Genomic DNA, 22,788 nt, shown 5'->3' with positions numbered 1-22,788 from the left:
TGTGATAGTTAACAAATACAAGTTTAATTTTAGTAACAGTAAATCTGTTTGTCAGAACGGCAATTATACTACTGCTTACAAGCCCGGGATTACCGTTACCGAATTACGTTACATTTGGATCGTGTGAGACAAAAACATTTGTCATTTTTCATTTTAGATAATTTTATTTGATTTCGATAAATATTTTCCAACCACGTGAACATATTTTAACAAGAAAGTAGATGTAAACAAAGTTGTGAGTTTGCTTTTATATGAAACTGTCGTCCCCCATATCTTATTTGATATTCGCGAGAACCTGTCTGAAAGTTCCCTCTCCCTAGAGTGAGATAAGTGGCACGGATGAACGTGACACAAGTCTATATCACTACTATTCAACAAAACGCTCAGGTTTGATTTGTTTAAGGAGCTTTAGATAGCCCTGTCTGTATTTTCAGTGCTCTAGTAGCTCAGTCTATTTTAGTTTAGAAAGGAATGTTAAATGTTGGATGGATTAAGATGTTGCTCGGCAATGTTTACAAACGTATTTTGCCCTCTGCACAGGGGAAGATGCGGCAACCACTGCAGATTAAATCTAATTCCCCCTAATTTCGAATTATTTACCAAATGCTCATGCATAGGTGTAGGTACGGTGCATATTCATTGGATAATTTGTCACTGATATCCTATATATGGGGAGGAGGTGACATGCACTTGTGTTCAAGTTTGACTATTGAGTCCTTTGGTCCATTACATCGGTAATTGATTAATCACCGTAGACCAATGTAATAATGTATGGTTGTAGTTATCTATAATTATTTTATAGTTCCTATCTTTTCCTGACACAGCAGATGATATTGTAGATTTGATAATGTTGACATGTATGTATCTCTGATATAATAGTAATATTGTCAAGTATATCATATGTACACTTGAAAGTATTGTCCTCGTGTAATCAGGGGCGGTGGGGTAGTCTAGTGGTTAAAGGGTTCGATTCCCTACATGGGTACAATGTGTTAAGCCCACTACTGGTGTCCCCCGTCGTGATCTCGGAAGAATATTGGTGGTATTTTCCTATCTCAGTCGGCAGACCATCCGTCAAAACCTTAAATATAACTTACATTTGGGATTTCTGTTTATGTCTCACATTTCTAATTTCACAAAAACAGGAGATGGTCCAACTCACTTTCCATACATAAAAAAATTGCAAGCGGCATCACAGGATAAGTGGTGATTTTTTATGGCTATGTGTAAACATGCAGACTACAGGTTCCTTCAGAATTGTCAACCTACGATTATGTCAAAAATTACATTTTGTCTGTCTAGATATGTTGACATTAGTACACACACACATGTCAAAGGTAATGTCTTTCTGGTATTTGTATCTGCTTACCTTGTTGAATTTGAATCCCAGCATACTGTCCATCTGAGTTCTCTCAGTTGTCACACGGTGGTAACACTATATCTCGTGTCACGTATCGCAAGAATATCAATTCAAAACGACTGACTGAATGTCCTAGTGTCAACACAGTAAACCAATAGAACAGATCATATAGTGGCCAGAAAATTCCAAGTAAATAACAATTAAATATGATGAAGAAGATACACAAATGCGCATAAATATATCTGGGCTGAGAGTGTTTTGGTGCCAATTCTTGTATCAACTTATATTTGTGTCTGTCTGTAAATTGTACAACTTCTTTAAATTATGTTTCATATTTTGACCATTACATAAAGGATTAAGCATATTTGGTCATGGGGAAAATGCCATTCTGGAATATGTGTTAAAGAAATCAGTTGCAAGATATCATAAGTATTTGTGACAATTCTAACTGAAATATGAATAATATTGAGTATTTGAGTGATCTAACCTGTGAATGCCTCCCTTCGTTTAACCCAAAGATCATACCATGGGACAGCATATACAATATGTATCAGTGTATGTATGAACATGAGACCTTTCTCCAGCTCTGTTTATGAGCATTTCAGCCTTTTAAGAGAACTGAAAGAACTGACTACACCAGATCACGGTATGACATATTGCTCTGTTGCCATGGAGATCTTAAGTCAATGTTTGTTGTGATCATGGCTACATATGAAAGCACAAACTCCAAAAGAAATGAATATGATGGTTTTGTTCACTTAGCATGGCAACTGCTGCACAATCAGAATATGTTTACACATGGTGGAGCAGGTTTATATGTTTCCATATAATTATTGATTTTGTATACCAGCAAAGAAACTACTATTAGTCTGCTAGTCCTTATAATGATAACATACAGTAAAACCTTTAAAAATGGCAAATTTCTACTGGTCCTTACGATACCTTAACTATTGGGCAGTTTAGCAAGGTCTGTGGGACTAATGCCAATTTCTAACACTGTGTACATACTAGTAGTTTGAGCAGACCATATTTTTATATTTTATTGATTTTTTGTGAAAAATAGCTTGGTTGGTCATGTTGGTAGATGGGTTTTAAAAATAAATTGAACATGACATAAATACAATTTTTTTCATCAGAATAATTTGCCATGGACATCATGTCAAGCTGATGTTGTGGGTCTTGCACATTTACACATTTTCTTTGGGGTCAATACATAAAATATACAATATACACAGAAAATGTGTAAATGTGTATGGTCATATTTTGTGGAATAGCAGAAGTTAAGTGCTTTTCAGATTTATTATTTTCCACTTCTGATGTATTTTTTGGTGGTCAGATGCCTAAACCAATGTTAATAATATCATTACCTTAATTGATTTGCTTGTTATGACAGTGATAGATTAACTTTAGTCATATAAAAAAGTTGGGTGTTACATGATCATGATATCACAGTCATTTGAATAATTATTCGTCACTTAAACTAAGGACACAACTGCCTTATATTATCGAACCTGGTGATATGTTAACAAGTGTGAACAATAATCAAAGGGAGATAATTAACACAAGGATGTAACATAGCCTCCTCCTCTCTATACTGTAGCTGCCACCAGTCAAAGCTCCCCACTGTGATAGATGGTTACAACCATGCTTGGAGTTGAACTCGCACCTGACTGACCGTTTTGTTTACAAACAAGTGATGACTGCCATGACGCCAAATACTCTTACCCCTACTAAATTGTTTTCTTTGTTTGTCAATTTGAATTTCTTTTTCATTACAACTATCATGTAATTGGTATAGTAAGAGTGTAATGGAGAAGTTGGTTGATTTTCCAACTTATGGATTCGTCTGCAATCTTGACCAATCCAATCAAACAAATGAAAAGGTTCATTCATCCTGGAAATATGGTCAGTTGTAAATCTTTTAAAAAATAATTGTGATGGCATTCCCCAAAACATAAACAGAAGTATAAACGTTACTAGATTTGGGGTTAAAACGCAAATTTCAAGATCCTTGTAATGGCTTCAGCCACACTGGTTGCAGCGTTGTTACCGAGAGTGTAGCGAAGGTGTCACTTGCTGGGAAGGAGCTTGTGGAGCAATGTACAAAGGAAGATGATTAGCATCAACGATCCACCTCTTTCCCAGCATGAGACACATTCCTTATTCTCCTGGTATCATCCCTGCTTCAGTGTGCAAGCGGCCATTACAAGAATCTTGGCATTTGCCCTCAAACCCCAAATACAGTGACGTTTATGTTTTTGTGTGGGTCTGTGGGAATGACATTATAGTGAATTGGGAAAAGGTTTACGACTAATTTACTATTAAATTAAATTATTATTAATTTTTGTTTAGTTAGTGAACCAACTTCCCTCTATCATTAGCACTGTACCAATTAGATGATAGTTAAAATGAAATAGAAACAAATAGATATAAATTCACCTGGTGAGTGGTATTTATTTTTTTGCCTTATTCCATGAATGATGATGATGATGATGATGATGATGATGATGTGTATTTTCTCCAGAGATGCTGAGATGCTGGGTTTGTTGTGAACAAAGATGAAGAGTCACATAGCCACAGTGGTGATAGCCAGCTTCTTCAGTGTATCGGCCTCTCAAGTTGTGTCAGCTGCACTCAGTGGTATGTATGATTCGCTGTGCAGAGTTGCGTCCCTTGGGTACACCAGAAACCTATGATTGTGGGTTCGAATCCTGGTACGCCACGATTATGTTTCTATGTTTGTCAGCACCATACCTGTGCTCGTGGGTTTCACCGAAGTGGTAAACGTCTGAGACCTGCACCACTTTGGGCTTTCCTCCCACATTAAGCTGACATTTATAACTGGAATACTGTTAAAAGCGGCGTTAAACCCAACTTACTCAGTGGTATGTATACCGCTTATTAACTTATTGGGGACATAAGTCAATTGTTTATTGAGATAAATCAGACATTGAATTGATGCATAGAGATTAATAGTTTCCACAAAGTAACCTCATTGACTATTTATTGGATTGTGATACCAACTTTATCTGATTGGTTTATCGCCATCAATAACTCTATCCACTACGATTAAACTATTTGCTATATTGTCACTGTCAGGAAAGAACTGCTCCAAGACTGCTGACTGTGGCTGGAAGTCGTCTTGTAACACGACAAGCTCCCAGTGCTACTGTACCTCCGGCTACATCCTTCACAGAAATAGCAAAGATTGTTTGAATGGTGAGTAAAGATTTTCACCAATCTCATTTGTCTGAGATCTTTTTCTTCAATACCATGCCTCTTTGTGAAGATCTGACACACCCTCTATAATCAGAATTCCATGTCAAAGCTTTTAAATTCTTGGTCTGAGCTAGCAAAGCGATCTGATTTCTGTATCTTGAAAACTTCAGGAATACTGTCGAAGTATATTTGTATCTGTTTTCTTTTGTTAAGATTGCCATTTTCGACTCAAGGTTGTAAAGAAATGAATCCGACCGAAATAACTGAAGTACTTTTCAAAGGGGACTTAAGCCAAACTCACTGACTCATGTGACTTGATAATGGTGTTAGACTCTACATTAAAATGTCACTAAATGCAATTTACCAGAAGTTGTCATCCATAAAGTTTTGTTTTTTTCTTATTTACTCACCAACTTCTAGAATGCCAATCCATCAAGTCAGCTTATCTTTGTTATTCTCTATTTTTCAGAAAGCTGCTCCGGTGTGAGTGACTGTGTTGAGTGCTCATCAGCTGATGTCTGTATGAGGTTAATAAGTTTCACTCTTTCTTTATGTTATGTGTTACGTCCATTCAGAAGATGAACCTACTTTGTTTTAGATTATGTAGATTTGATACCTGTAATTTAGTTTCGAAACAGAATGCATTCACATGTTTCTAAATAGAATAATGAACCTCCATATTCCCATTGCACCATCACAAAATGACAAAAGAACTGTTTAGTGAGGAGTGATGTGGGATAGCTTGAGGGATATTTTCAGTTGATTGAAAGGTTGAATTCGGGGTTCATTTAATCAAACTGTAAGTCTCTTATGACTTAAATACAGTAAACTACGGTTATAACAAACCACAAAGGGACCACAAATTTTAGTTCATAATAACCGTAGTTCGTTATAAGCATATATACATATTTTATATATACAACAAATAGCCGGGACTAAAAAATAGGTTCGTTATATCGGACAGTTTGTTATAAGCGTGTTCGTTATAAACGTAGTTTACTGGATGTGACAATAAAATCATCTGGTACAGATGCATAGTAAGCATTATTTAGATGGTTCTCTTCAGAGAAGATGAAGCAAGTCTTGCGAAGTTTAGTTCTCACGACACACACCACTGTTATTACGTCATTATTCTACGTTTTAGATTATCTACGACCCACAACAAGGACTACAAATGTTTAGTAATTAAATCAGTATTTGAAATTTCATACAAGTTTTGAGAAAGAGGAGCTTTCAAAATTATGGTTGAACATGTCCAGGCCACAGGGCTTAACACAGGCAAACCAGTTATAATGTATGATTCTAAAATGTCATGACAGAGTCTTTGAAGTCCACTTCCTCGATCCATGTTAATGTTATCTGCGTTTTTGAACAATCAATATTTATATTTTTCAGATGTGTGAGTTTCATCTTGAAAGATACTAGAAGCTGTGTCTCTGTTTGTAAAGGCAAGGCAGAAATATCAGAAGAGGGGCCGTTCCTCGGCAATGTCTGCACAGGTCAGTACTTGATGGCGGCCAGTGATGTTCTGCCAGTGGAGTTCAGCCAGAGATATTAAAAAGCCCTTTCCATTGTATATAATAGGGAGCTAACAATGAATTTGGCTGTCAGGTTGAGTCAATATGATAGTTGTGCCCCAACTATTGCCCAATGGATTGGTTAGGTATGAGATAAATATATGAGGTGTTTTCAATGTAAAGCTAAATTACCTGGAGGTTTAACCATGTGAAATTGAACATGGAACCAAGTATTGTAGTAAGTGCAACACTTTAATTAGCAAGCTATGATTATACAAATCGTTATTTTAATATGTTTATTGACGATCATTTAGAAAAAAAGCACTTTTCTATATATATTAGCTTCCATGGTGATACAGCCATTAGATCAGCTCTTTCAACCAGGGGTGGTTATTGTCATTTGAAACCTCTGCTTGACCAATCACAATGGAGTATTTTCCAAGTGCAATGAAATCTCTGCTTGACCAATCACAATGGAGTATTTTCCAAGTGCCTTGTGGAATGCTTGATATGTCTGCCACATAAGAAGAGTTATATATATGTTACCTGGTAATTTTCTTTCATGTTTTTGGAACAGAACATAACAAATTCATCAAGGTCGAGTCAAGTGAACCCAGAGCAAACTTTGACTACCCAGCCAAATTGAGGATGCAGGGGTAGTTGTGTCAGCTTACTAAGATGATTTGGCTCCGTTTCTTTACCGCCTCGATACATAAATATATCTATTTTAACAAAGGAAAAACCAAAACAAAACACAGATATTCCCTCAATAGTACTGGTGCTTTAGGGTGTAAATGCCATTGTGCTCAGAAACGAAAGGGTGTATAAAATATCCACAGGAATGTATCACAGCCTTAAGTATTTATTAAAGATCTCATTTTTATCAGAATCAGTAGACAGCAAACTATTTGTTAATATCGCAGCATCTATCAATTCCTTTGTGGTACAACCTTACGTAATCAGGTTGATCAATGTCGAGAGTTCATCTTATGAATGTATGAGTTGTCGTAGTTGTGACATTTTAAATGGCTTGTGACGAAGGAAACATTATGTTGCAGAGTCCAATGACACAAAGGATATCATCATCCCCATCGTAGCGGGGGTGGCAGCAGCTGTGTTGCTCTGTTTCATCATCACCTTGGCCGTGTGCTGCCATCTGAGGAAAACAAGGTCAGTTCTGCTTCTGGTGTAGGAGATCCTGCCCACTAAGTCATTATGTGTTGGGACAGATTGTGTCAGAGGAGATTATGTGTGTTGGGACAGATTGTGTCAGTGGAGATTATGTGTTTGGACAGATTGTGTCCGAGGAGATTATGTGTGTTTGGACAGATTGTGTCAGAGGAGATTATGTGTGTTTGGACAGATTGTGTCTGAGGAGATCATGTGTGTTGGGACAGATTGTGTCAGTGGAGATTATGTGTGTTTGGACAGATTGTGTCAGTGGAGATCATGTGTGTTGGGACAGATTGTGTCAGAGGAGATCATGTGTGTTGGGACAGATTGTGTCAGTGGAGATTATGTGTGTTTGGACAGATTGTGTCAGTTGAGATTATGTGTGTTTGGACAGATTGTGTCAGAGGAGATTATGCGTGTTGGGACAGATTGTGTCAGAGGAGATTTTGTGTGTTGGGAGAGATTGTGTCTGAGGAGATTACGTGTGTTGGGAGAGATTGTGTCCAAGGAGATTATGTGTGTTGGGACAGATTGTGTCAGAGGAGATAATTTGTGTTGGGACAGATTGTGTCAGAGGAGATTATGTGTGTTTGGACAGATTGTGTCAGTGGAGATTATGTGTGTTTGGACAGATTGTGTCAGAGGAGATTATGTGTGTTGGGACAGATTGTGTCTGAGGAGATTATGTGTGTTTGGACAGATTGTGTCCGAGGAGATCATGTGTGTTGGGACAGATTGTGTCAGAGGAGATTATGTGTGTTGGGACAGATTGTCAGTGGAGATTATGTGTGTTGGGACAGATTGTGTCCAAGGAGATTATGTGTGTTTGGACAGATTGTGTCAGAGGAGATTATGTGTTTTTGGACAGATTGTGTCAGAGGAGATTATGTGTGTTGGGACAGATTGTGTCAGAGGAGATTATGTGAGTTGGGACAGATTGTGTCAGAGGACATTATGTGAGTTGGTACAGAGTATGTCAGTGAAGATTATGTGTGTTTGGACAGATTGTGTCAGTGAAGATTATGTGTGTTTGGACAGATTGTGTCCGAGGAGATTATGTGTGTTTGGACAGATTGTGTCAGAGGAGATTATGTGTGTTTGGACAGAGTATGTCAGTGAAGATTATGTGTGTTTGGACAGATTGTGTCCGAGGAGATTATGTGTGTTTGGACAGATTGTGTCAGAGGAGATTATGTGTGTTTGGACAGATTGTGTCAGTGGAGATTATGTGTTTGGACAGATTGTGTCAGAGGAGATTATGTGTGTTTGGACAGATTGTGTCAGAGGAGATTATGTGAGTTGGGACAGAGTATGTCAGTGAAGATAATGTGTGTTGGGAGAGATTGTGTCAGTGGAGATTATGTGTGTTTGGACAGATTGTGTCAGAGGAGATTATGAGTGTTTGGACAGATTGTGTCAGAGGAGATTATGTGTGTTGGGACAGATTGTGTCCGAGGAGATCATGTGTGTTTGGACAGATTGTGTCAGAGGAGATTATGTGAGTTGGGACAGAGTATGTCAGTGAAGATAATGTGTGTTGGGAGAGATTGTGTCAGAGGAGATTATGTGTGTTTGGACAGATTGTGTCAGAGGAGATTATGAGTGTTTGGACAGATTGTGTCAGAGGAGATTATGTGTGTTTGGACAGATTGTGTCAGAGGAGATTTTGCATTTCGGTGAGTCATGACTATTCACACGTGGTATAGAGAAGTGAAGAACTATTTATTTAACCACATGATATCTTCTGCATAATGTTGACAGCATTCATTCCCTTAATCCTGTTGACATTTCTCTGTTTTCAGGAAGAATGTCAATCTTCAAGAGAAGAATTATAAATCCAGAGAACTTGAGATGGGCAAAGTTAAACAGGTGAGTGAATCATAAACGAGGCTGACATTAATGATGAAAACTATGTCCAGTAAGGGACAGTGTTCATGATGCGTTGTGGACGTTGCTTTGTCCTCATGTCAGGGATCTGCAGATGGCGCCACTTCCTCAATATTGTAATACACCACTCAAATTTTGAAGGTGGGATGAGATATTCATACTGTCTCAAAGCTCAGGACCACTTGAAAAATGTGTATTTATGTTTAATATGAAATGAAGCTGAAAAATGTGTCAACTCTTGGTAACGATGATTACTTTTCAAATTACAAAATGTTTAAGCGATCGGTTTCATAAATCTATACTTGGGCTCTCAAGATATCCCTAGAAAACTAACTCCAATAGCTGAAATATTGCAGATGCTGTGTTAAACAATGTTCACTCACTTACTGTTGGCTGTGGCCTGATTAAATGTTCGTCCCTACACCCTGATGGCAGGGATCATTGTGTCACACCATCGTTAGGTTGTGCAACGTGTGAAGCTTGATTACTTTGATTTCACATGTTTAATTAGTATACCCCCAGGATATAATGCGAGGGGATATAGCGATCAGCCAGTCTGTCTGTCCGTCTGTCTGATTTTTCGAATTTTTATTTTTAATTTTTTTTATAGAAAGAAGATGGACATAGACTCCATTGGGGATGGGGTTCGTTTCCGGGGCAGAATTCGAAAACCATTCAGTATATTTGATCGAAACTTGAAAAATGTATCCATCACATGCTGAAGTGGTGCCTTTTGCTATTTTGTAATTTAAAAAAAAATTATTTTTAAAAATCTGTATGGAAAGAAGTTGGACAAGGACATGATTGCTGGTTTCATGGATAATTTTGCACGACTTTTTTTCGGTTTCTGGAGCATAACTCGAAAACCTTTCTATATTTTTCAACAAAACTTGGCAGATATATCAAACAGATCCCGATGTGGTGCCTTTTGTTATTTGCGGATTTTGGACATTTTTCTTTTTCTTAATTTCCATGGAAACAATTTGGACTTAGTCTCAAAAGGTAGGGGTAGGTGTCGTTTCGGGAGCACAAGACTTTTCATCCTAACCTGGTACATGTATTAACCAAGGTCTGAAGTGGTGTTTTTTGTTATTTAGGAATTTAATTTTTTTTTAATAAATCCCTTTTTCCATGGCAACAAGTTTGACTTGGACTTGTCCAGACCATATCTCTAAAACTGATAGGTATTCTTCCATGACACTTTGCACACACAAAGACCAGTTTGCCTTTTGCTACTTAGGGAAGTTTAGAAGAAAAAATCTGTTTCCATGGCAACAACTTTGATTTTGACTGTTCATATTGGTGTGTACCTGACATAGAAATATAAAGTTCTGATTCCCAATTCCATGGTATTGTTTTGATAGCACAATAACTACTCTTGTATATGGACAGACAGATTAGAGAAATACTCTTATCAAGTTGGACTTAATGTGACAGTCAGATGATTTGTGCTTTCGAATATGTTGGGGCCGGGGGGATTGTCATCTTCTGATGACATTTGTTGGTAATTGGTAATGTGAAATGTTACTGTTCAGTGTTTTCATTTTGTCAAATTTGTTAAGTATATTGTTTTCGAATTGGCTTTAGATATTAATTTTTAAAGCGTAAAGATTCACATAGTCATTAAATACTGTAATTTGTTTTAATACAAATAACTTTGATTAACAATGATGTTAATTTCGTTTTCAGTTTCCTGTTTATGACAACAAGGGATTTGGTAAGAAACTGTGAAAAGTCTTATTTAAAGAATCAAGTATTTAAAGTACTTGAAGTCCTATCAAACTTTTCTAACATGAGAGGTTTCAGATGACACAGAAAGTAACAACTACTAATAGAGTATTGGGAGTATGAGGAATGATTGACTCTGTTATTTGAAATAGGAACCAGTCCTTTCATAAGGCCAGAGTCATATCCCCAAAAAGATTAGAATACCATAAAGTATACTAACATTAAGTTCCCTTTCTCGCCACAATATGGTTGGAATAAGGAGCCTGCTTTGATGAAGGCAGGATCTAAAAGTGATAGAAACCTGAAATGAATTAGGATCCGGGGTCTTAGTGGAAAAAACAGACTGTTTGGTATATTCAAATTTTGTATCATGAGATGTACTGCTTATGGCAGAAAGAGAGTTTGTTTTGTGTTAATGCACACACAGAGAGACAGCTAAGTCCTGTTTGTGTTTCTTCAGAGAGCGAGAGCCAGCTGAGTGTCCGTCAGAATGTGATCAACTCTGACGTATACCTGCAGCAGTTGGAGGAGTTGCGACCTCACACAGAGACGCTGATGATGGTGCTGAGTCAGATACGCCGCAAGCTGCGCAGCATGGATCAGTCCGACCCAAGAGTGCCGACATACAAGTAGGCTGCTTCAGTTGTTTCTGTTCCTTGTAGGCAGTCATAATTGAGATCTGTTTCCACATAAAGAAGTCAGGAGCGACAAAGTGGTAAAGTTTCAAATCACAAATCACAACTTTGCAATGATGCAGAAAGAGCAACAGTTGATTTAACAACATTAAGTAACATGAGAAATATGATCTTTAATCACATAATCAGACTTTCTCAGTACGATTATGACTAGTATCCAAGTAACCTGTGCTTGTAAAAGATTTCTGAAATGGGTGGTCAGGCACTATGCCTAGCATGATTTCATTGTCAGTGTTTGCAATTACAGCATCCCTTATACAAAAATATGCACTGAAAAATAACATACATGCATCCCCTTACGCGTTTTTCATTTTGAAAAAAAGTTTGCTTTAGGCATAACTTATTGTTGTTTTGTTTCGAGTTTCTCTCGCTCCCAAAACCCATGTGATAATGTGTATCCAATATTCGCTGGGTTCTGGTGCTAGCTAGCGGGAAACTGAAGTATCCCATGACGTGTCCATAATGGCATCGCTAATTGGTTTACAAAACGGAAACAGAAACGTAAGCCAATCGCAGACCTTGTTAACAGTATTTTGTCATTGTCAATGGCGTAAACTTTGACAAAAGTAAAATAGGTTTTAAGAAAGTTGGCTTGAAGAGCCAGTATACTCTTTCAACCGCTCTAAATTTAACATTTGAAACCTCACGCTGCGTGTTCGGTTCCAAATTCAATTTAGTGCGGTTAAATCTACAGGTAACCTAGCTCTGCTTTGAAAACACAGTATGTTTATCTCCTAATTAACTCACTCACTCTTTTCGTTGTTAACAGTGTGGTGTTATTTTCTTCTGTGTCAGGGGTGTGATTCATCAGTTGTGTCGAGTCTTGGTGTTGCTCCACAAGAAGGATCCCACAGTCAGTATCCCTTCAGATGCCCTTGGTCTGATAGAGTGGGCACAACAGATGCTGGAGGACCACAGAGAGCAGGACGATGTGAGTGGTAGCAAGGGGTGGGACAGGGGTAGGGTGGGGAATGGGGGTAGAGTGGTGGGCACAACAGATGCTGGGTTACCACAGAGAGCAGGAGGATGGGAGTGGTAGCAGGGGGTGGGACAGGGATTATGGGTAGTGGTGGGCACAACAGATGCTGGGTTACCACAGAGAGCAGGAGGATGTGAGTGGTGGGGCAGGGGTATGGCAGGGGGTGGGGCAGGGGTAGGGCAGGGATTGGGGGTAGAGTGGTGGGCACAACAGATGCTGGAGGACCACAGAGAGCAGGACGATGTGAGTGGTAGCAGGGGGTGGGACAGGGGTAGGGCGGGGAATGGAAGGTAGCGTGGTGGGCACAACAGATACTGGAGGATGTAAGTGATTGCAGGGGGTGGCGGGTCAGTGCTTGGAATGGGGGTAAAGTGGTGGAGACAACAGATACTGGAGGATGTGATTGATGGTAGGGGGTGGGGGTGGGGCAGGGGTGATGTGGGTAATGGGAGGTAGAGTGGTGGGCACAACAGATGCTGGAGGATGTGATGGTGTCAGGGGGTGGGGGTGGGGCAGGGGTTATGTGGGTAATGGGAGGTAGAGTGGTGGGCACAACAGATGCTGGAGGATGTGATTGATGGTAGGGGGTGGGGGTGGGGCAGGGGTGATGTGGGTAATGGGAGGTAGAGTGGTGGGCACAACAGATGCTGGAGGATGTGATGGTGGCAGGGGGTGGTGCGGGGAAGGGGGGTAGAGTGGTGGGCACAGCAGATTTAGGGAAATTAGTATTGGGAAAGTTTGTGAGTGTGCAGGATGGGGATTGGGGGATATTGGATATGTAAGATGAGTAGGGGAAAAAGTTGGAAAGCTTATTATCAGGAAATGTGAGATACAGGTGGAAATATATGATTTTAGACAAATAACCAACTTAGTTGGCGTGAAAAAGGTCATAAGGCATTTATCATTAGGACATGTTGAACATACGGTTAGGACCATAAAATTCATTTACAAGTAATGTGTCTCTAACTTATTTCACCTTTTCTCCTACAGGAAGAGCAGAATGTGTCAGCAGAACCTACGGAGGGTCCCATCAGTAGAATCTCCTACATCGACGTGGACTTGGAGCACATGAACTCCCCTGTCTACGCTACACCTGTGGGCAAGGATCAGCCCGGACACCCCCTCAGCTCCAGCAACACCTCCGGCTACTACAGCAGTGTCCCTGTGCCCTTGCCTGAGATGAACAATATTGGATATGCTACCATTAACCGAACACCCACCAATCCCACCTTGTATAGCTCAAATAAGAATGTTCTTTCCAAACCCGGATCTGTGCAGAAAGTGAACAATGTGAAATCCCGGTCCCGTGTTGTTACTAACGCTGGCTACTTCGCCAATGGCCGGTACTACGACCCCAGCCCTCAGCCAGTTGTATATGCACCGGCCAGCTCCTATAGCGACAGAAGCGCTGGCCCACTCTCAACATTCACTGGGGACTTTCAAAGATCAAGATCATTTTCAGGAAGTGATAATAACTCAAATTCTGCGTAAGTACTTTCTTTGCATTGCAGACCACCTTTGTGGTCTAGTGGATAGAAATCTGACCGAGAGCTGAAGGTGGGTGGTAGGATCCCCGTATGCATCATACCGAAAGAAGGGGGCACGGGTTCGTCTAAGCCACCGCTATTCGCTGTGCAGAGTTGTGTCCCTTGGGCACGCCAGAAACCTATGATTGTGGGTTCGAATCCCGGTTCACCTCGATTATGTTTCTAGGTTTGTCAGGACCATACCCGTGCTCGTGGGTTTCACCGAAGTGGTAAACGTCTGAGACCTGCATCACTTCAGGCTTTCCTCCCACATTAAGCTGACGCGCTGCGATATAACTGGAATACTGTTAAAAGAGGCGTTAAACCCAACTCCTTCACTCACTCATACCGAAAGATGTGGAAAGACTGTACTTGTTGTTACCCTGCCTGGTGCTCAGCATTAAGGGGAGGAAACAAGGACTGGTTGGCTCGGAGTCAGCACACTGTCTGGGGTGTCCATGTTACACTGTGGTATGGTACCTGATTGGGCTAGCATTATAAAACCAGAACTAGTCTGCACCAGTACAAGCAGCCAAACAGACATCTGCATGCACATTGCTATGTAAGTGCAATAACCTTGAATGCAATATTAAATCCCCTTTTCTGCTTGCCCTGCCACCTTTTCATTGCAGAATATATAAATTATATTTGATGAAAATGCACTTTTAATGTTTATGACAAATATTTCTTCGATATTTGAGTTACTGATGGCCCAGGTGAGGAATTGTTTCCCAGAGCTGGGCCAGTGTTAACTGATCATGGGTTTAAATCCCAAATTTACGATCCCTGGTTTGTATACACCATACCCTTACAGTTTGGTCTCCCCACCACCAAAGTGGTCAACATCCAAGAATCTGTGTCAACATATCTGCATCCCTGCTGTATAATTAAGAAAGCAGTGTTTTGAAACCAACTCACTCAATCACTCTTGTGATTTAAATTACCTGTGAGAGTTATAAGGGAAACGAAGCCAACTGCATTCATATTTTATTGAAAGTTAGTTTATTTGGTTTGTACTGATCCCAGGCCTTTTATATCAAATTTAGTGGGGCACAGGTTGGAGAGTGCAGAGTTGCGTCCCTTATTAAGGCCAGAAGGCTAGAGTTGGCTTGAATGCTGTTTCACCCTGATTATGTTTCTAGGTTTGTCAGCATCATACCCTGCTTGTTGGTTACACCGAATGGTAAACATAGCATACATCACTTTGGGCTCTCTTCCCACATGAAGCTGACACACCGTGAAATAATGTTCGGAGCTGTATTACTCACTATATCAAATTTATATTTCAGTGGAGACAATGAAGATGATGATAAATTAAGTGACCTTGACCCCTTCCCATTTGACCCTCGAGATGCTACAGACCCTGTAGAAGTTTAGCAAGGAAAGAGTTATCTCCCCTGCTGAATATCAAGTTACTGGAAGGCAGACTGAAGATGGCTACTGAATCCTGTGTGAAAATGGCAATTCATGCAGTATGGCACAATGCCATCTGTGTATGGTTTGCAGTGGAATACAAAATGCTGACTGTGCAAATTGTTCATTCAGTGGGATACAAAATGCTGACTGCAAATAGTTCATCGAGTGGGATACAAAATGCTGACTGTGCAAATAGTTCATTCAGTGAGATACAAGGTGCTTACTGCAGATGGTTCATTCAGTGAGGTACCTAATGCTGACCATGCAAAGGGTTCATGCAGAACATGAGAAGATCTTGAGTTCCCGTCCTTCATGTTTCATGCATGGTTTCATTCTGCTAATTTATGAAGGCAACATTCTACTTTGTTTGCCAACGTGTCCATTTATTGATATCCAAGTTATTGTTTTCAATGGCAGTGTTCCACTGTTGTGGTGAAGCCTGTGGATTGAGACCCATCGTCCTGTGTTATACATGGCACTGCAGCCCCCCGGGCTTATAGAGGCTCGTCATGCTTTCTTTGTGTTGAAGAGAGGTACGCGACACTACGAATCTGTCTCACAATTCACATGGTGTAGAACCAGTGCAACTAGAGCAAGGGCATGTTTAGTTGTATGAGAAACTCCTTGTTTGGTCGTAGAGCTAAGACAATTCCACGAGAAAATATTATTTTTTTTATTCATGTTGCGTACATTTTTATACTTCAAAGGAAAAATCACAATGCTCACAATGGGTTTAAAACAATCATTGCCTTAAAAAATATAAATCCATTTGTTGTTTTATTGTTTTTAGCCTTATGTATGCTACAGTCAGATCGTGTTTGAATGTTAGATATTATGGTACTCTGAGGGATTTCTTGTTACAAGTTACTCTTCTTTTGAACCTACAAGCGACCTCTCGTGTTTGACATAGCTCCCTGTTAATCTAAACCCTGCTTTCTTCAATCTGGGAAATTAACATTGTCTGCGACAAGGTATACTTTTATCATTGAGTTTTATGTTCAAAAAGTGTACAAGTTTTAATTTCCTGAAAGATGAGGATGGCCGGCTTGTTGGCACCACAGCTGGTTTCATGTGTCAGCTGGTTTACTTGTGTATGATTTTATTGTATACTTGTGTATGATTTTATTGTATGATCCATTTTATTTCCGCTGAGACCCAACTTCTGTATTTCAGTGAAGTGCTAGTGACAGGAAACAGTTTTTATTTCTACACGTCCCCAGATTTCCAGGGTATATATGTTTTTCATATTTTTCTATTCAATTGATAGAAATTAATTTTTTTCAAAAAGTGAAATATACTTTTTCTCAAGATGTAACACTGCCTTATCCAATGACAGGGATATGTTATGTGTTATGGGAAGCCAGCTTCAAGTTAAAGAAATTTGTTTTGCATTGTAAAAGTCCAGTCATTCTGTAGTATTGTTTATACCAGAATATTACTCTTCCTAATGGCATTTGATTGAATGGTATCATCGCATTCCCTCAATGTCAGACACTGACAAAAAGGCCTAAATAAAGTAATGATATAATAATGTTTCATCCCTGCCCACCACGCTACCAATGACCACATGGAAGAAGGCAGATCTTCACCTGACAGTTTAGTTCTATTATCATTGTGTGGAGCAACAAGTATCTCTCCTCTCCCCAATAATTCATATGGTTTGTCCTTTCGTGTTCTAGAGTAATAAAAGCCTTGACGTGGAGACAATTATAAATTTTCGCAAAATGTGCCTACCTGTTTTTACGTATATAACTCCAGAAACGCAAAATATATTGAAGTCAAAGTAAATACGACAACAATACTAACTTCACCGACTGCTTATTCAATCATTAACGCAAAATTCTGTAGACGACAATATGGAATCTGTGACATCGTCAGTGCAATAATGAAACATAAGCCATTCTATTATCAGAAAAAAGTAGTCCGTTAGTAGGCATGGCCTCTTTATTTATTTCAGTTTGTGGAAACAAATGCAAAATAACAATTGCTTTGTTAGCAATCAAATGCCACAGAAACTTTTGCAATTATTTATTTAATATTATACCCTGGATAAAGGTGTTCTGTCTGAATAAGTTAACAATCTGTTATCTTGCTGTTCGTGCAGCCTTCGGGGTGGTCGGGTAGCCTAGTGGTTAAAGCGTTCACTCGTCAAGCCGAAGCCCTGGGTTCGAATCCCGACATGGGTACAATTTGTAAAGCCCATTTCTGGTGTCCCCCGCTGTGATATTGCTGGAATATTGCTAAAAGCGGCGTAAAACCAAACTCACTCACTCACTCATGCAGCCTTCTGTCCCTGCTCTATGAGCTTCTACTGTAGGAGTAGTTTGTAAAATGTTCTTATATAACCTGTTTCCTTTTGTATTACCTTGATGATGTGTTCATCAGTGTAGGCAATGTTTAGTTTTAATAGTTACTGTGTTTTTATATGTAGTCAAGTATTACTAGGTTAAGTTTTAACCTTGTTATCAGTGGTAGCAGTATGTAACCCTATGATGTATTACCTGTCTGTCATGGTATTTAGTTTGAGTAGAAGTGTGTCAAGTATTTGTCACCATTTTATATAAGTTAGTTACCAAATACCTTAAGACATATCCCATATCACAGCAACACTTCACAACTTTCTCTTTGCTTTATCGAGCATGATGTACACATTCCATTTCCACATTCACTGTGTTTGCGTATCTGAATTTATATGAACGGCAAAGGTTGGCTGTGTATTTTGTGTATATTGAAACATTCCTGATTATATGTACAAAGTATGCATCATTCTTCATTATCAAGTATCTCTGTGTGATGTTATCTATTGTGATAGATACCCTGGACCCACTAAAGTAGCCATCCATTTTCTAGCTCTGTCATGTCTGAGACCTGCATCACTTCGGGCTCTCCTCCCACATTAAGCTGACACGCCGTGATATGACGGAGTTCTGTTAAAATCGGCGTTAAAGCCAATCACTCATTCACTCCAGTTCTGTCTTAATCCTGATTATTGCAACAGATGCTCTATCACCAGTACTTGCCTAAGGGAAGTATATTAATTTCAGCATAAAGTCTTCCCTCCCCGGTCTCAGTAAATCTGAAAAATCTTTTTAGCTAAAAGTTAAATAAAAATAGTCTTCTGATTCTACGAATTATATCTTATGGCTCTGCAGTTGTCAGCGAGAATCTTACGAACTCGTGTGAAGAAGTGTAATTTTGATTGGCTTTTTTATTCAAGCTGATGTGCAAGATAAAATCTCTGACATTAAGTAACTAAGTTACAGTGGTGAAAGGGTATTGATAAGGGAGATGATATGCTTGATAATCCAGGATGTGTATACATATCCCTGCATTCATTCCTTGGTTCTGTTGCTGCTCAATCAGCGAAGTTGTTCTCCATGGTGATAGTTAACATAATAGATAATATCTGCAGTGAAACCCATTAATTCGCACCCCTTGAACCTGATATATATCATTTAAAAGTCACCATAGAGCAACCTAAAGGCTTGAAGACCTAGAACATTATGTAATCTAACAGGCCATGTTTATCCCTGCTGTTGCACAACAGGCTTGTAAATGACGTAATGTATTACAGAAGTTTTGCGTAGTTAGGGAGGGATTGGTCTTAGGACTGCATCATATTTTGATGCCCCCAACCAAGCCCCCACACGCATTATAATTTATCATATTCCTCCCCCCCCCCCCCCTCTTACGTGTAACTTTTTTGCATGCTCCAACCCACCACCCACCCACCCAATGACAAATGACCAGTCCCCTGTCCCCTGTCCCCTGTCCCCTGTGCCCTGTGCCCTGTGTTTGTCAATTGCTAGTTTTGGGTTGGCACTATCTCAAATCATGGCTTGTCCTCTACGGATAACTTGACATGTGAAAGGTGTTAATGTGGTTTTACTGTTAATATTAACCCAGCAAGAAGTTGTACATTACTTTTACCAGTATTTTGTGCTGAGTTATGACGTTAGTCCCAGATTATACTTAGCCAAAAGACTTGTAATACAGGTACCTATGACATGATGCTGTTCAATGCTTGTGCGAGCTTTATCAGTCTGGGACTGACAATATCGGGACGTACTACCTGTGCTTTGTTACATTGTTGCCAAATGGTCATGCTCTGTCTTCCATGCATGTCATTGTGATGTAAACCTTGTAAGGAAATGACGGTTCCTGTTCATATATTTAAGCTTAACTTTATACATGCTTGCAATAGTGTGAGAGCTTACAGTAGTATTTAATAAGTGTGCCTAGCTGCTTAATGCCTGTTAAATATATTAGTCATGTCTTACTTTTTTGGATCTAGTCAAAAATGGTTAAATCAAACACAATTTTAAAGTTATTTGCTAATACAGTGGGTTTATACGGCCCCAGATCCACGCTGTACGTGATGTATATCAGGAGTTGAATTGCCTGTTGAATTCAGTGTATTATGTAGCAATATATTGCTAGTCCAAATCAAAATGCTTAAATGAAATGTGAGTGCTTGTACAATTTACAGTTTCTTAGAACTTTAGAACTTGGGCCAAGGACTAGTGAATTAAACTGTTATTGACATCCCAGTTGCAAGAACATTGTCAGTCATACTGTATAGATACTGTTAGTCTGACAACAGGCCTTGTGTGTAATGTAGATGATAAGTTTGCAATGAAATTCTTAATTCATCATGCGGAAATATGGTTATGCCAATTGCTTTGTGAATCTCACCAGGATATTTATTTCCAGTAACTAGAATCTGTAGGGAAACGGACAGACTGGTCATGAATATTTTAGATACGTAGAAGTGACTGATATGACTCTATTCAAGACGATATGCCCAGCTTATCAAACTTGAATATCTACCAGGGCTTTGAATAATGGAGATTAGCTTGTTTAACTATCTGGTATTCCTTAGAACTGTTCATGCCCCAGTTTCTATACAATGCACTTGCACAAGTAAATATTGGCGTCTATGTTTCAACTTATGTGCTTTATTGTTTCATTGTGGACATCAGTTGTGAATATGTGTTTCTTGCATTATTTGCTTTGTAAAAATTGAATCATTTTACATGTTACAAGTTACACATTTGAAATATTTTGACAAATCATTCTTTGGACTGATAATCTCAAATCATGTTCATAATAAGACCAGACTATATAATTTCTTGTTTTATATATGACTGATTTTTTTTTCAAACAGTAAATATAAGATTAGAATTCTGTTTTTGAGTGAAAAATATGTTTTTTAAAAATATTTGTTTGTTTTTTGGTTAAAAACATTAAATCAGGTTGTATTAAAGCCAGTTATCCTCAATTCTGTCCTGAAAATGTTCTAATTTCCGACGACATCTTAGCATATTGACCATGACAATCTAAAACAAAAAAATTAATTTGTCCGACCAAACTTTTGTATTCCATTTCACAGTATCTTTTCCCCGATCTTTTGTTGTTCTGTTATGTACTAGTATTCTAGATTTGGGACTGCTTCAGTATTCTTTATCACTGCAAGTCACAGCGTCAGCACTAGTAATACAAACTGTATTCCAAGGTCATGAAGAAAAGGGATTATTTTCTTATATTGTGCTGATGTCTTCTACAATGTATGACTTTTTCTCCTGTCATTAAGAGACACAGGAGGAGTATCAACCTTGGATTTCTGCCATTATTTAATTTGCTTAAGTTCTCAGCAAGTGAACATTGTCTTGTCAGTTGTGTGGGATGTAGTATGTGAGCAGTACACATTCCAATCTGCAAGATCTCCCATGTTGCTAATCACGTGACAGGAAATGATCTGCTCTGCGAGATCTCCTGTGATTCTAACTGTTGCTTATCACCTGACTGAGACTTTGACAATAGCCATTTTGTCCTTCACATGTCCTTTGTCACATGATTATAGAACAGAGCGGTAATGGAATCTTTGCTTCTCAACCCTGCAGAACCTGGCAATATTGTCTCTCTTGTGTGTTTGATAACCCACTCACTCTCCCAGTAGTGCAGTGGTTAGTGGACTTGCTTGTGACACTGAAGAGAAAAGTTCAATTCCCAGCAAGGATTTTGAAGTTGTGAAACCTCATGGTGTCGGACAAGCTATGGCTAAACAATTTTTTACAAGTTGTTTTGAAACTTTACTCTTTGTCATATTAAGAGGTTTCTAGCAAATTAGGGACCATATTTTGAAAAATTGTATACACAGTTGTGGCTCGATTCATATTATTTTTGTATCTTGAAATGGTAGAGATGGCCGACCACAACATCTGTGAATAGATGTGTTCAGGGCCCACATGCACAAAGCAATCTCAGCATTGAGGCTGGTGTAACTCCCATATGTTTAACAGAACATCAGTCTTAGTGCTAAGGTTTCTTTGTGCAAGTGGCTCCTGGGTATCCAAGAATGGATATGAGTTTCAATTTTTTTTATCGTGTTGAAACAAAAAAACATGTCAGAGAGGCTTACTCAACCCTATTTTTGCCCAAGGGACTAATTCTATGTGATGAAGCTGTTGCTACCTCAAGCTACAATGATATCATGTGATATGCTGTCCAAACCGTATTGAGTTTATGTTCTTCTGAAACAACAATCTCACAACATGATTGTAATACTAGTACTTGTGTAAGTAGTTGTGAAATGTTATAGTTTTGTTTTTTTGTCCGACTTTCACTAAGTGCCTGAATGGAAACTTCTGCGTCTGTGATGCCTTGGTAATATATGCTGTGTTCATGTGGTGATGATGCTGTTTTGAGGCTATGATGAAGCTGTGCACAGTGTATCATATTACTTTTGTGTTGATTCTATGCATAGTGTATCATGCTAGTGGTTCAGATTTTCAACAGAAGTCCTCTTCACTGTCAACTATCTTTAATCAGTTGTGCAAGTAATAGTATCTTGCTGCTAGGCCTCTTGTGCATGCACAAAGCGAGCGGGAAACCCCACTTATTTCCAACACCAGCTATCTTTAAGCAGATATTTTTGGAGGTGTCCTGATGTAATAGAGGTAGTGTTCTTAGAATGATTTACAATGATAATCATTGTTTGATGTTCAATGTTAGATATTGAAGGTATCCCCAGATTCAAATTCTATAGGAGATAATCTCAAGGACCCCACTTAAATTTGAACACTAATTATTATTCATTTAGCTTGTTGTTCGAGTTGACATGGCTGCAATATTGCTTAAACCCTTGTACACCTAATCATTCACTTCATTCAGGGATTCATGGTATCCCATGGTGCTCCAGGAAATGACTTAACCCCTATGATCATCCACTTCAGTATAGGATTGGGTGAGATAGCCTTGTGGTGCAAGTGTTCGCTGATCATGCCTG

General features: G+C 39.0%; 1 protein-coding gene across 1 annotated transcript; it reads left to right on the top strand.

Moving 5' to 3' along the window:
* Positions 1 to 301: 301 nt before the first annotated feature.
* Positions 302 to 19,226, top strand: LOC139468016 (uncharacterized). The gene is made up of 12 exons (XM_071249673.1): positions 302 to 387; positions 3,885 to 4,000; positions 4,460 to 4,579; positions 5,049 to 5,106; positions 5,975 to 6,078; positions 7,155 to 7,266; positions 9,072 to 9,138; positions 10,846 to 10,873; positions 11,345 to 11,513; positions 12,375 to 12,510; positions 13,549 to 14,045; positions 15,374 to 19,226. Exons 2-12 carry the CDS (start codon positions 3,919 to 3,921, stop codon positions 15,459 to 15,461), a joined length of 1,461 nt encoding a protein of 486 aa, XP_071105774.1. The 5' UTR covers positions 302 to 387; positions 3,885 to 3,918; the 3' UTR covers positions 15,462 to 19,226.
* The last annotated feature ends 3,562 nt before the right edge of the window (positions 19,227 to 22,788 follow it).

The sequence above is a fragment of the Haliotis cracherodii genome, unplaced genomic scaffold (genome assembly GCF_022045235.1).
Source record: "Haliotis cracherodii isolate W230 unplaced genomic scaffold, xgHalCrac1.p SCAF_2, whole genome shotgun sequence".
In the NCBI taxonomy this organism is placed as follows: domain Eukaryota; kingdom Metazoa; phylum Mollusca; class Gastropoda; order Lepetellida; family Haliotidae; genus Haliotis; species Haliotis cracherodii.
Note: the sequence above shows the minus strand (reverse complement) of the source record. Positions and strands in the feature narration are given on the sequence as shown.